Below are 12,321 nucleotides of genomic sequence, written 5' to 3'. Positions count from 1 at the left end.
TTTCTTTGTTTTCTCTTGCTTCTTTTTTTTCTTGTTTTTCTATTTCTTGCGCAGCGTCTTTGTATGCCTGCAAGTGGGTTGCTTTATTTGAGTGAAGTTCCATGCTGACCAGATGGCTTGCTTGCTGTTGGTAGAAGTCGGTAGTTTCCTGGGCCTGTATCGTCTCGCGGGTCCTCTTGAGTTTCTGCTTCTTATTCTTGATCTTTTTCATCCTGCCGTGATTGTGAGGGCCTACCACTGGATTAGACCCCGACTTAGCACTATGACAGTGCAGGGTATGGAAAAAATGCGTCAGATTAAACTGCGCCGACTGGGTGAGTATCCTCTCTATCAGCCGATGTGTTGGCTTGATGAGATGATTGGAGACATGGAGAGGAAGGGATAGCTGACAGCTTGCAGCGGCTAGATTGTTCAAGGTTCCGAACTCATTTCTGCCAACTCTGCCGTCTTCCATGCCATCTCCGGAGACTTGTGCCGTAGTTGATGATAGTATTGAGAAGGACGAGCCCGGCGAGGATGGTCAACTCGTTGAGAACGTCGAGACTCCTCAAGCGGCTGTCAATGGATTTGAATATGACACCTTGATGGTTGAAGGGCCTAGACCGCTCAGTATTATCTATGAGGTTGACGAGGAATACGAAATAGACGTCGATGCTGAGCCAAAGTTGACTGCTAAAGATTGTGAGCCTGAGGTCATCGAACGGGCTGTGACTATGGAAGGCGAAGACCTTACTCAGACCGATGTCAAGACAGATAACCAAGACCAGTCGGACAGCAAAGAGCAGTCGGACAGCAAAGAGCAGCCGGACAGCAAAGAGCAGCCGGACAGCAACGACCAGTCAGACAGCAACAGCCAGTCAGACAGTAAGGACAGCGATGAGCCTGCACCTGTGATAGAAACATCGACTTCAGTCGAGGAGTCGGCCCCTTCCTCTGTCAGTTCTGGTGCAGGTAACAATTCAGTGCAAACCAGAACAGCCAGCGAGCTGGAAGTCCTTTCTCCACAGCCCAGGCCCACATACAAGAGCAGTGGGTCCGAGGAGATAATCCCCCGGCCGCGTGCCCCAAGACGCAAAGCGCAGGCTGATGCTGGCAGTGAATGCAAGCGTTCGGTGAGGGCTCACCTCCTCCCACCCTCCCCCCGGCGAGAAATTCAGTCAACTAACTTCCTGGAAGCAGAAAAACTCGCTGAAAAAGTCTCAACGGCAACTCCAGGCTGCAATTAATGCCTGCCACCCAGCTAAAACCGGTGAAAAGGTCGATCCCGCCGTTGCTACTTGGTGGGACCAAGCCATCGAGTCCATGGAGCAGGGCCCTCAAGAGGCGAGGAAGTTTTTCGAAAAGACACCTGCCCCGTTTAACGAGAAATTGAATGCCCTGGAGGCCAAGGCTCTAAAGCGACGCGCCATGAAAGAAAAGAAGGCTCGCGAACAGCTCCCTCCGTGCGACTCTGACTGCGTTGACCCCGAGAGAGATCTCTACGATGTGTGCTGGGCTCTTCTCAAAGACCATGGCCTGCTGACAGAGTACTTGCTGGATAAGCAAGAGGTGAGTTCATGGCCGGAGCTCTTTATAGCTTGGACATGAGTGCTGACGTGACTGATAGCGTGACCGGATGAGCCGCGAGAAAGCAGAACGTGAGAAGGCGAAGCGCGAGAAGAAGGCGAAGAAGAGGGCTGAGAAGAAGGCTGAGAAGGAAAAGGCCGAGAAGGAGAAGTGCGAGAACGGGAAGCCCGAGAAAGAGATGGGTGTGAAAGACAAGACCGAGGAGAAGATGGGTGAGGAGGGGAAGGCTGATGAGAAGGCCGCGAAGAAGCTCAGGGAAGAGAAGAGTGAAGCTATTGGGAATGGCGAGGGGGGCGGGAAGGGCTCAAAGAAAAAGAAGAAGAAGAAGAAGAAGAAGAGCAAGAAGGCCTCGGCCACTCCGGGCTGCACCTGCGGCCATGGAGCCGCCTGATGTTTGTTTTGTGACGGAGGGATGAAGTTGGGGGAAGTTGGGGAGAGGTTGATGAGATGCGGGCGACGGCATGACATAATCCCCAACTTCGGCTTCGACTTCCCTTCATCCCTCCTCCATCGCCATCATTTCTGTTTCCCCTCGGTGCTGCGCGCCATTGGGCCCTCATTTCTTCCGTGTACTTAATTTTTTCGTCTACTTCGTGTGTACACTGGAATCGAAAATCTGTCTTTCTCTCTTTCTCTCCCAAGTCATCCCCATCTCAGCGCAACTCCGTCCTCCGAATCCTCCACTCCGCAAATCTTCCTCGCATCGCGACACTCCCATCCATGAACCCTCGAACTCTCCATTGATATCCTATACAAATACACCGCCATGGCCCACTCGAAACGCAACACCTCCCTCCCCCACTTCACCTCCTACGAGCGCGACCTCCTCCGCTCCAGCTGGGGCACCAAACGCGGCGTCATCGGCCGCGACTCCTTCCTCCCATTCGGCTCCTGTCGCCTGTGCCTCCACCCGGCGCGAGCCCCCGTCGTCGCCTGCGCCACCAACGGCGACCTCTTCTGTCGCGAATGCGCCATCAGCGATCTGCTAGCCCAACGGCAGGAGATTAAGCGCCTCGAGAAGGAACGCGATGAGGCCAAGAAACGCCTCGCGGAGGACGAAGATCGCGCGTTAGAGGAGGCGCGGACGCGGGAGCTTCATGACTTTGAACTGGTTAGCATGGGATTGGAAGCCGCGAAGAAGAATCAGGGCTCGGGCTCGTCACAAAGTACAGACAATTCGAAAAAGCGGAAAGCGGAGACGGAGGCGCTGGCGGCGTTCAAGGCACGGGAGATAGAGGTGGATGGGAAACGCAAGAAGGTGTTTGAGTTGGATGAGAAGGAGATGGCTCGGATTGCGCGAGAGGAACAGGAACGGTTGAAGCAGGAGCTGAAGAAAGAAAAGGTTTGATTTGGATGATTTATACTTCATGATTTGGTTTACTGATGATATCAGGAGTCGAATAAATCAGCCCTGCCTTCGTTCTGGGTGCCCTCCCTCACGCCTACCACCGATCCGAACGAAATCGCTGCCAATAAGGCCGTCAAACTCGCGCCTATTTGTCCGGCTTCTTCGGAAACCAATCGCCATAGCTACTCGCTCAAGTCCCTGGTGGAAGTCCATTTCACGGAGGAGAAAGGGTCAGATGGATCCATGGCCCGGGTCTGTCCGAGTTGCAAGAAGACGCTGACGAATGCGCTGAAAGCAACGTGTATGTGCACTTCCTGGCCGTTCGCATCTCCTCTAACAATGTCTAGTAACAAAACCCTGTGGGCATGTTATCTGTCAACCCTGTGTCAAAAAGTTCATGACCCCCCACGACGCCCCCGATCCACACGCGAGCAAAGAGGAGCAGGAACTGACGGCAGCATTGCACGGCCGGATTCTCTGCTATGTCTGCGAGACGGATGTCACTCCGACGGCATCAGGCGAAGGCAAGGACTCGGGGAAGAAGAAAAAGAAGGACAAGGAAGGCATTCGGCCGGGGCTGGTGGAGGTCAGCTCCGAGGGGACCGGATTTGCGGGACGAGGAGGAAATGTCGCGACCAAGACGGGAGTTGCATTCCAATGTTGAATGTGAGTGGTATGTGTACGATGTAGCTTGTCTGCTGAGATGTTCACTAGCTGCCACGACAGCTCACGGCAATATCAAGGCCTGTATAGAACAAGCCCTTCTAGTTCTCCAACCCGAGACAGGGTGCCTACTAAAGTAACGCTGATGAAGAAGAACCATAATTACACAGCATTTACAGGCCATGTGAAGAAGGAAATAGATATTTCAATGGGTGTCCTGACTCGCTGTGGAAGCCAAATACAATTTCAAACACAATTTCTTGAATCGAGTGATGGCTGCAACGAAGCATCTCAAACACACAATCAGTATACAAAGCATCCTTAGAGGCAGCTCGGCGTTCAACAACAGTATTTACGAATGTATCCAACCAGGAAATGGCCCCAGAAGGGAGCTGTACAGGAATATGACATACAACGACCAACAATCAATATCTGCCAGGTTGGCTCACTGTTCCTTTTACTCTCGATCTGTTTGTTCATTTTGGCAATTCCACACTATCAACACCACTGCACAGTCCCATACTATCCAGCACACCTCCACAGTAACACATTTTCCAAGAGAACGACCAGAAAAATACAAGAAAACCGTCCCAAGGTAATCCCCTCACGAAATACCCTTCATGAAAACCACCTCTCCAACCCCGATATCGCCCCCCTTAACCCCCGTCTCCGAAGAATCCTCCCCAAGAATTCCCCCATCATCAGATACAATGATTATACCTCGTACACACATGACAATCGGTATAACTCAAGCACAGCGCGGAATTGAAGCACCTAGGATGCGAGCACCGCAGCGGCCGATCAGCATCCTGCACCTTCTCCAAATCCCGCCGATGGACATCACCTTGCTCCTCCCCCTCCTCCGCCTTTTCGGTCGAATCCCCTGCCAGCTTCATCTCCGCTTCCTTGGCCTCAACCTCGGCAAACGCGCGGTCCAGCTCCGGACACAGAGAATCCGCCGCCACGGCCACCACCGCCCCGCTCTCGTCTTTCAACATGTAGCCGCCGTCCTGGTCGTGCAGCACGGTATGCGCGTTCTTCCGCACGACTTCGTTGAGCTGCTCGCGCGTCTCGACTACCGTTGCGGCGGCGGGCACGGGCGCGGTGTACCGGCTCAGGGACATGGCGGAGCTGGGGGTGACGAGGGAAAAGATTAGCGGGAGGATTAGGGTGAGGAGGAGAGTGTGAGGTGAGAGCATTTTGGGTCTTGGTGGGTCGGTTGATGTGGTGTGGTGTGGTGTGGTGTAATTGAGGGTAGTGTATTTGAGTGTAGTGCAATCAAATGTAGTGTAGTCAAGTGTGTTTTGATTTGGATTGATGTGGTGTTTCTTGCGTACCTGGTCTGGTGTAACGAATGAGGATGGATGCAGAGAACCGAATCCTCTGGTGGTCGTGGGGATGGGGGGTTTATATAACCTGGGGATGAAGAGTAGATTGGCAAGCCGATACCAAGCGAGAGTCGAGTCGAGTCTGATGGCCGTGTAACTGAAGAATAGGGGACATGGCCGAAGAAGAAGAAGAAGAAGAAGCTCTGTTTGTTGTTGTCCGTCATGTGACAGGCCTTCACGTCACTCGACCCGGCTTTGCGCTCTTCTTCTCCTCATTTTACCTCCATACGTGGTACACGCTGTGTGACGTTCTCGAGGCATGGTATGCATGATTGAACGGCTCGGGGTATATCCCACGCTGGGTGGTGTGTATATCAACTTTGTCGATGGTTAGTGCTTACAGACTCACTGACGATGATGTTCTTATTGTAGTGATATCTTGCTTTCTAGGTTGATACAGTGTCATTGGTATCACCTTTGTACCCTCCGGCGGCTGGGATCGACAGATCCAAGAATGGACGGGGGCGTCATATCTGTGGGATTTATCTCGAAAAGGCAACTGTTGAGGTCATGCATAGGTGTGGATATAGTTTCGGAAACTTAGCACTGTGTAAGGAGGTCTGCAGATGTCCAATTGCCTCAATTGAACTCTGACACGGGAATACTTAACCTGGTCTCAGACTTCAGCGACGTCTGGAATCAGCCGGATGTCATTTGAACTCATTTCTGGGTGTGAAGTCTGATAGGTCTCTAGAGAAAGACGGGTCGATCCATAGCTTGACAGAGCAGTATCCGGTAGGGTTTGGCAAGTGGGAGGAATGAGTTGACGGCAAGTTTACTTTCATCTAAGACCGCAGTCGGATTATGAAGCATCACTGGACACCTTTTGTGTCGATTGGCATTGTATGATGGTATCACCCCGTGGACTTACACTGTCAGTGGTGGCGAGATAGGAGGCATAGTTTGAGTCTCGCTGACGCATTATGAGTATACTCTCAGGACTATTACAGATAGCTGCCCCGTAAGCACCCACCAATGCCCGAAACAACAGCCTGTTCATGTGGGAGCTTTTGAAGCCTCCTGAAGAGAAACATCGCTTCAAGCCATCGCTACATCAAACTTGCTATCAAGCTAATGCCAACTCGATTCGGGCCGAAAGGTAATGGCGGAAAACCACCGAAACAAAGGAGAACCCCCCAACGAGGTTTTCCTGGGAAGGCCCAACCAAAAAAAAAAGAAAAGAAAAGAAAAAAAGACATGACTTGATTATAGTGGCTCTCCAAGACATCATCCACATTCAAAGGTTCCGTACTGGGAATTTGGGAATTATTGGGGCATATAAACTAAACCAGCGCCACACCTCTGCCTGCGCGTCTAACAATAATAGATATTTCCAACCTGACTGCAGGTTTCACGTGTCCCTCGTGGGGAAAAGATTTTGCTGACAGTTTATAGGGTCTTCGACTCCATCTTGGTCATAATGATTGTTGCTGCTCCCCAGCTGTCCCAGTTTGTGTCGGATATTGAGGGCCTCCAGCGGCTGGCCATCGTGATGATCCGGCGCTGGGCTCTTACATCGAGGTCATCGCCCGGCTGCTGGCATCCACCGGGAACAAGACCCAACTGCTACGTACGACTCTTTCTCCGGCATGATGTACGGTGTATAGACACGATGCTCTTGTCGTGTCCCGGCAAAATGGGTCCATTCCTCATCTGATCTCGATGAATCTGTCAGGTATATCACATCGTCACAACTATCCGGGTGTTTGTGAAGTGATTTTGTTTGACAACATCTTGACAAGACAGTAAAAGGAATGAAATAAGACCCGGTGGAAGTAGGAGCAAAGTTGTGGGTTGGCTCCTCAGCCAGAACGGCCACTAGGGATCTACGCATGCCCTTATGTCCTGCCTGTCCATCCATCCAAACTTGGAAGCATTATTGTCTTATCCGAGCAAGAAAGTGAGTATGTTATTTCTGTTGTTCACCCATTACCCTCTTCATGTATTTAGTTTCACGCAGGTAGCCCGAGGACAGAAACGAAAGCCCCCAATCTCGGTCAAAGTGCGTAGGTAGAGGAATAATCCATCGAGTGACAACAGTGAGTCGGTGACACTCCACTCCTTAGTCTGAGTGGTGTCTCAAGCCCCTATTCCCCCCTTTTCTCACCGGGATGCATTGACTACATCAGGACGGGCCCGAACAGTCCAAAAGTACGCTATACATGTCTCTTGACAGCGTCTTCTCGCAAGGAAAATTGGAAAAGACCAGCAGCCTTCAGGGATCATACGGTCTAGCGGTGTCACTTGACGGGCCACTTGACGGGCCAATTGGCAAGGGAGTGCATGGGATGAGAAATTAGTCTGGGGACCTTGGAGTTGCAGGAAGGAAGGCCCCGAGGGAGCCCAGAGAATCGGGACTGCGGCGTGGGACAAGGGTTCGGGGGAGTGACGGGATTGACGGGACAGGGGCCGCGGATCGGGGATGTTTCAGTAAGTCTGTTGCTGAAGATCGGAGCCGGGAGGGGGGAAATGGTGATGGTGGTGGTGTTGGATGGTGCCGAGGGGGAGGGGAAGGTGAGGGATGATGCTAATGCAGGCGCAGTGACAGGCTGGCAGAGGGAGAGAACCCTAAGAACCCTAAGAACCCCCAAGAACCCCAAGGTCCCCATGCAGGGGTTATCTAATCGCCCCCCCCCGTGACATGATATCATGAGCTTCCCCCGTTCGTTGTTTGCCTTTCTTTCTTCCTTTCTTTCCCTCCTTTCTCTGTTCTCCTCCATCCACTCCCCCCTTTCTGTCTGCCATCCTCATCCATCATGGCTGCCAGCAATGACCTTCGGGGCTGGGTCATGAGCGCTGTCTCCGGCGTGGGTGCGTCTCCCCCTCTCCCCTCCAGTCTGCCCCCCCAATCCCCCCGCAAAGTACTAACCCCGTCCAGCCTGCGTCCTGGGGTCCTCCGTCATCTGTGTCGATCTCCTGCTGCGGCGGGTCTCGCGCCGGAAGTTCCAGATCGTCCATAACAATGCCTTCCTGTCGGCCTCACTCAGTCTGAGTGCCGGCGTCATGGTACATCCATCCGCTGCCTGCCTTGCCATCGGATGATCCGACTAACCTCTCCAGCTCTTCACCTCTCTCTATAGCATGCTCCCCACCTCCCAGAAATACCTGATCCTCGCCGGCCTGTCCCCCTCCGCCGCCGCATACGTGCTGATTGGGCTGTTCCTGGCCGGCGTGGTCGTGATCCGACTGGCCTCGGCCCTTCTCCATCGGTACATCCCCTCCCACGTCGTCGACTGCGCCCACACCCATGAGCCACACGCCGACGCAGACCATGACGGCAAATCGGATCCCCAGCTACACTCCCATGACGCAAACCTTGCAAGCGAGCGGACCCCCCTCCTGGCTCGTTTGAAGTCCTCCCCAGCGACCGTCACCCTCCCGCATTCGCACAGCCCCCCCGCCCTGGTGCGTCAAGATTCCCTCCGCATCCGCCTCACTCGGGGCTTAAGCCGTCTGGTCGGCGGCGTCAAACCGCATTGCGACGAGAATGGTCCCTGTTTCGGGTTCTCCCAGGCATGCGGCCACGAGTGCACCAAGACCCTGGCGGTCCCGGAAATCTCTGTCGCGGGCGAGGAAACCGTGCGCCCGGCCCTGCCGCACCCCCACAGCGTCTGCGTGCAGGTCGACTCCGCGGCCCCCGAGGACCTGGAGGCCGGCCTTCCTCCTTCCCATCGGCATAATCATCATAATCATCATCATCATCATCATCATCCTCACCACGAGGCGAGCTCTTCCTCGTCGCACACCGGGCTCCTTGACGATGACGACGAGCAGCTGCTCTCCCCGGAAGACGCCACCAAGACCAACCCTCAACACCACCACCACGTGCCCCAGAACGCCTTCCTGTCAATCGGTCTGCAGACCTCCCTGGCCATCGCCCTGCACAAACTCCCCGAGGGCTTCATTACCTACGCCACCAACCACGCCAGCCCCACCCTCGGCCTGACCGTCTTCCTAGCCCTCTTCATCCACAATATCAGCGAGGGCTTCGCCATGGCACTCCCCCTCTACCTGGCACTGCACTCGCGCGGCTGGGCCATGTTCTGGTCCAGTCTCCTCGGAGGCATCAGCCAACCCGCCGGGGCCGCGCTGGCCGCGCTCTGGATCTGGGGCGCCGGGCATACCAACGGCGACGACGCCTCCGGCCCCTCGTGGGGCGTCTACGGGGGCATGTTCGCCGCCACCGCCGGCGTCATGACCTCCGTCGCCATGCAGCTGTTCAGCGAGGGTCTCACCCTGACGCACCATCGCGGCATGTGCACCGGCTTCGCCATCGGGGGGATGGTCCTGATGGGGTTGAGCTTTGCGCTGACCGCATAATTGGGCGTTGCGTTGCGTTGCGTTTCTTATACTTCATATATAAACAAACAGCAGCATTACTTCTCTCCCCCCCTCCGCCCTTTTTTTTAGACCGAATCGAGTAGCATTCTCGGAGTTGGGTTACGAATTTCATGAGTAACGATGCCTTTTTTTTTCGCTGTGGTATACATACTATTGTTTGCGTGCGTACGGTGGTTTGTTACATTTCATGGCTGTTGCGTTTGTTTGTCTGCATTATAGTAAACAGTTCAGTTGAAATGAACGAACAGCATGGAGGTTTCAATTGCTATTCAATCAACAGTTTTGCTTTCTAGATAATTTTATTATCCCAGTTCGTGATATCATTCATTGTAAAAGTACAGGATTGCTTAAGGTAACCAGACACTATATACCGAACGCCAGTATGCAACTCTTATGTGTATAAGTAGTAGTAAGTAGTACAGCCAACTACGACGCCTTCGCAGCGGCCTCCCGCTCCTTCTTCCGCGCCAGATAGCGCTCGCGCGCACTCGACACCTCGCCCTCGGAGCGACGACTGCGACTGCGCTCCGCGATCTCCTTCTGGCGCGCCGCCTCGGCCTCCTCCTCCTGCCGCGCGCGCTCCTCCAGCTGCGCCGCCACCATCTCCGTCTGGCGCGCGCGCTGGCCTCCCCGTTCCTGACGATTCCCGAACCGCGCGGGCGCCCTCGCCGCCGCCGCCGCCGCAGCAGCAGCCGCAGCATCGCGCTGAACCGCGCCCTTCGGCTTCGGCGCGACATTCAGCCCCGCGGACAACAATTGCCTCTTATCCACGACCTGGCCGTCATCATTAACCGCCACATGGGCGCCCTTTGCATTCAACTCCGCCGCGACCTGCGCCGGCGTCTTCTCCCCACCCTCTGCACCCTCTTCACCCTTCTCACCCTTCCCGTCCGTATCCCCCTCCCCACCCTTCAAAATATTCTCCTCCACCGCCCTAACAACAGCCTCATGCCTCTCCTCCCCCCTAGCAAGCACATCGCGATAGAACCCCACCATGCCCCCCATCCCCATTCCAGCATTCTTCCGTCTGCGCTCCTCCTCCACCCGCTCCCTCTCCTCCTCTTCCTCCTGCATCCGCTTCAGTTCCTCCTGTTGCGCTTTATACGCCCCCGTCACGAACTTCTCCTTGTCGGCGAACTCGTCGCCCTCGGCCTCCCGCTCCTTCGCGAGGAGTCGGTCCCGTGCTCGTGTTTGGTCCCGTTTGCGAATCTCCGCGCTGCGGAGCAGGTTGGTCATGTATTTGGGTACTTCGGGTTCGGTGGTGGAGGAGGAGGAGGATGGGTTTTTGGTGGCGGGTTTGGCATGCAGGCTGTCGTAGACGGAGTCGTACGAGTAGATTGTGGGATCGATGGTCGAGGCGGATTTCGCGTGTTGGCGGCTGCTGTGCAGGGAGGAGAGGTTGGTGGTCTCCGGTTGGATTTGGGGTTGAGGGGTGGGTTTGCCGGGTTTGTTGAGGCCGTAGGTTGTGGTGGGTTGTGCTGTCTCATCATTGTCGGAATCGTCCGCGAAGATGGAGGTTTTGGAGAGGGGTTTCTTGTTCGGTGGGTTTAGGGCGCTGGCGCTGCCTCCTGCGCCGGAGAGGAGTTGGCGTTTGGACGGTGGTTGGGAGTGGTTTTTGGGGAGGGGCCGTTTAGATGGTGCTGCTGCTTTTGGGGCTGGGGTGTCGTCTAGCCCGCCGAGCGTGGAGATTTCGATTGCATTGTTGTCGGTGCCGCTGGGCTTGGGGTTGTCGTTGTCGTTGTCGTTGTCCGAGTCCGAGTCGAAGATGGCTTTCTTGCGCTTTGGAGGGGCGGCGCCCGGTCGCGGTTTGGCAAGGTTGAGGCCGAGGGAGAGCGGCGGCATTTTCTTTCTCTGTTGATTGGAAATGTGTATAACGTCGAGGGATTGTTGGTTGGGTGGTTTGTATATGAGACGGAAGTAAAAGAAAGAGTTCCAGACAGAGAGAGAGAAAGTATGATGCGCATCACATCACGTGTCCACCCGCCGCCATCTTATCGCACGTGAGCCTCCACCAGCCAGCAGCGCCAGGAACAGCACTACTCGTTGCGGTGCATCTCCGAATTGTTACTTTACTCCGCGCCGCCTTTCGACCTCCCTGACTACTTACTCCCTGGCCGATCCCACCAACCCATCCAATCCCTCACTCACCATGTCCTACTACTTCACCGTGCTCTCCCCCACCGACGTCCCCCTCTTCAACATCGCCTTTGGCACCTCCAAAAGCGGTGGCGATGGCATCGCCCGCTTCCGCTTCCCGGATACAGCCCAGTACATGAACCAGTTCATCATCCACTCTAGTCTGGATGTTGTGGAGGAGGCGCAATGGATGAATGGGAATATGTGCGTACCTTTCCCTCCTTTTTTTTCTTTTTTTTTCTTGTCTTTTCTCTTCCCATCTCACTTATCTTTCTACACTTTTACCCTCTCCCGCCTTTCCCTTCCTTCCGTCTACACGATCTCCCTGCCTCCCTCCCTCCCACTCCTCCTCCTCCCTCAACAACCACCCCCCCCCCCCCCCCCCCCTTCCCCACCTCCCCACCATCCTAACTACCCCAATCCTAAACACCCCAAACCAAACCAAACACGCCAATACTAATCCCCCCACGCCCACAAACCAGGTACCTAAAACACATCGACACCTACCCCCCGGCCTCAGCCTACATCTCCGCGTTCCTGACTCCCTCCGGCGCGCGTTTCCTCCTCCTACACCAACCGCCCCAACTCCCCACCAACGCCTCCTCCGCCACGACTGGCTCCAGCTCCCTCCTGGGCTCCTCGTTCTCCGGCTCCGCGGGCAGCTCGTCCCGCGCGTCCGCCAGCTCCGTCGCCGCAAACCCCACCTCCCCGCAGACAGAGGAGGCGGTCAGACAGTTCATGACGGAGGTGTATGAGAATTATGTCAAGACGGTCATGAGCCCGTTCTATCGCCAGGGTATGGAGATTAAGAGTTCGGTGTTTAGGTCCAAAGTTACGGCTGCGGGGAGGAAGTGGTTGTAGGTGCTTGTGGGTGGTTGA

The 12,321-nt window shown here is 55.0% G+C and overlaps 6 protein-coding genes across 6 annotated transcripts; 4 read left to right on the top strand and 2 right to left on the bottom strand.

Moving 5' to 3' along the window:
- Window positions 1-286: 286 nt before the first annotated feature.
- Window positions 287-1,957, top strand: BO70DRAFT_399741 (uncharacterized protein; the record flags this gene model as incomplete). Its single annotated transcript, XM_025546881.1, has 4 exons — window positions 287-314; window positions 400-1,112; window positions 1,180-1,548; window positions 1,607-1,957. The coding sequence occupies 4 exons, from the start codon at window positions 287-289 to the stop codon at window positions 1,955-1,957; spliced, it is 1,461 nt and encodes a 486-aa protein (XP_025395983.1).
- Window positions 1,958-2,086: 129 nt separating this feature from the next.
- On the top strand, window positions 2,087-3,772 carry BO70DRAFT_365436 (putative RING finger domain protein). The gene is made up of 3 exons (XM_025544064.1): window positions 2,087-2,908; window positions 2,960-3,215; window positions 3,262-3,772. Exons 1-3 carry the CDS (start codon window positions 2,333-2,335, stop codon window positions 3,576-3,578), a joined length of 1,149 nt encoding a protein of 382 aa, XP_025395982.1. The 5' UTR covers window positions 2,087-2,332; the 3' UTR covers window positions 3,579-3,772.
- Window positions 3,773-4,263: 491 nt separating this feature from the next.
- Window positions 4,264-5,022, bottom strand: BO70DRAFT_365435 (uncharacterized protein). The gene has a single exon (XM_025544063.1). It carries the CDS (start codon window positions 4,774-4,776, stop codon window positions 4,279-4,281), a length of 498 nt encoding a protein of 165 aa, XP_025395981.1. The 5' UTR covers window positions 4,777-5,022; the 3' UTR covers window positions 4,264-4,278.
- A 2,820-nt stretch (window positions 5,023-7,842) lies between these two features.
- On the top strand, window positions 7,843-9,603 carry BO70DRAFT_365434 (Zn(2+) transporter ZRT3). The gene has a single exon (XM_025544062.1). It carries the CDS (start codon window positions 8,047-8,049, stop codon window positions 9,283-9,285), a length of 1,239 nt encoding a protein of 412 aa, XP_025395980.1. The 5' UTR covers window positions 7,843-8,046; the 3' UTR covers window positions 9,286-9,603.
- Window positions 9,604-9,747: 144 nt separating this feature from the next.
- Window positions 9,748-11,088, bottom strand: BO70DRAFT_267605 (splicing regulator NSRP1-like domain-containing protein; the record flags this gene model as incomplete). Its single annotated transcript, XM_025538951.1, has 1 exon — window positions 9,748-11,088. A coding segment is annotated over one exon (1,341 nt), but the record flags the coding sequence as incomplete, so codon positions are not given.
- A 302-nt stretch (window positions 11,089-11,390) lies between these two features.
- Window positions 11,391-12,317, top strand: BO70DRAFT_432190 (TRAPP subunit TRS20). Its single transcript, XM_025548299.1, has 2 exons — window positions 11,391-11,646; window positions 11,925-12,317. Exons 1-2 carry the CDS (start codon window positions 11,456-11,458, stop codon window positions 12,301-12,303), a joined length of 570 nt encoding a protein of 189 aa, XP_025395978.1. The 5' UTR covers window positions 11,391-11,455; the 3' UTR covers window positions 12,304-12,317.
- The last annotated feature ends 4 nt before the right edge of the window (window positions 12,318-12,321 follow it).

The sequence above is a fragment of the Aspergillus heteromorphus genome (genome assembly GCF_003184545.1).
Source record: "Aspergillus heteromorphus CBS 117.55 chromosome Unknown BO70scaffold_30, whole genome shotgun sequence".
NCBI lineage: Eukaryota > Fungi > Ascomycota > Eurotiomycetes > Eurotiales > Aspergillaceae > Aspergillus > Aspergillus heteromorphus.
Note: the sequence above shows the minus strand (reverse complement) of the source record. Positions and strands in the feature narration are given on the sequence as shown.

Bases quoted from the DNA above. Each gene is read 5' to 3' on its own strand.
- BO70DRAFT_365436 (XM_025544064.1), top strand. From the start codon at position 2,333: ATGGCCCACTCGAAACGCAACACCTCCCTCCCCCACTTCACCTCCTAC. The intron at 2,909-2,959 runs GTTTGATTTGGA...TGATGATATCAG, and splicing joins AGGAGCTGAAGAAAGAAAAG to GAGTCGAATAAATCAGCCCT. The intron at 3,216-3,261 runs GTATGTGCACTT...AACAATGTCTAG, and splicing joins GAATGCGCTGAAAGCAACGT to TAACAAAACCCTGTGGGCAT.
- BO70DRAFT_365435 (XM_025544063.1), bottom strand. From the start codon at position 4,776: ATGCTCTCACCTCACACTCTCCTCCTCACCCTAATCCTCCCGCTAATC.
- BO70DRAFT_365434 (XM_025544062.1), top strand. From the start codon at position 8,047: ATGCTCCCCACCTCCCAGAAATACCTGATCCTCGCCGGCCTGTCCCCC.
- BO70DRAFT_432190 (XM_025548299.1), top strand. From the start codon at position 11,456: ATGTCCTACTACTTCACCGTGCTCTCCCCCACCGACGTCCCCCTCTTC. The intron at 11,647-11,924 runs GTGCGTACCTTT...CCCACAAACCAG, and splicing joins CAATGGATGAATGGGAATAT to GTACCTAAAACACATCGACA.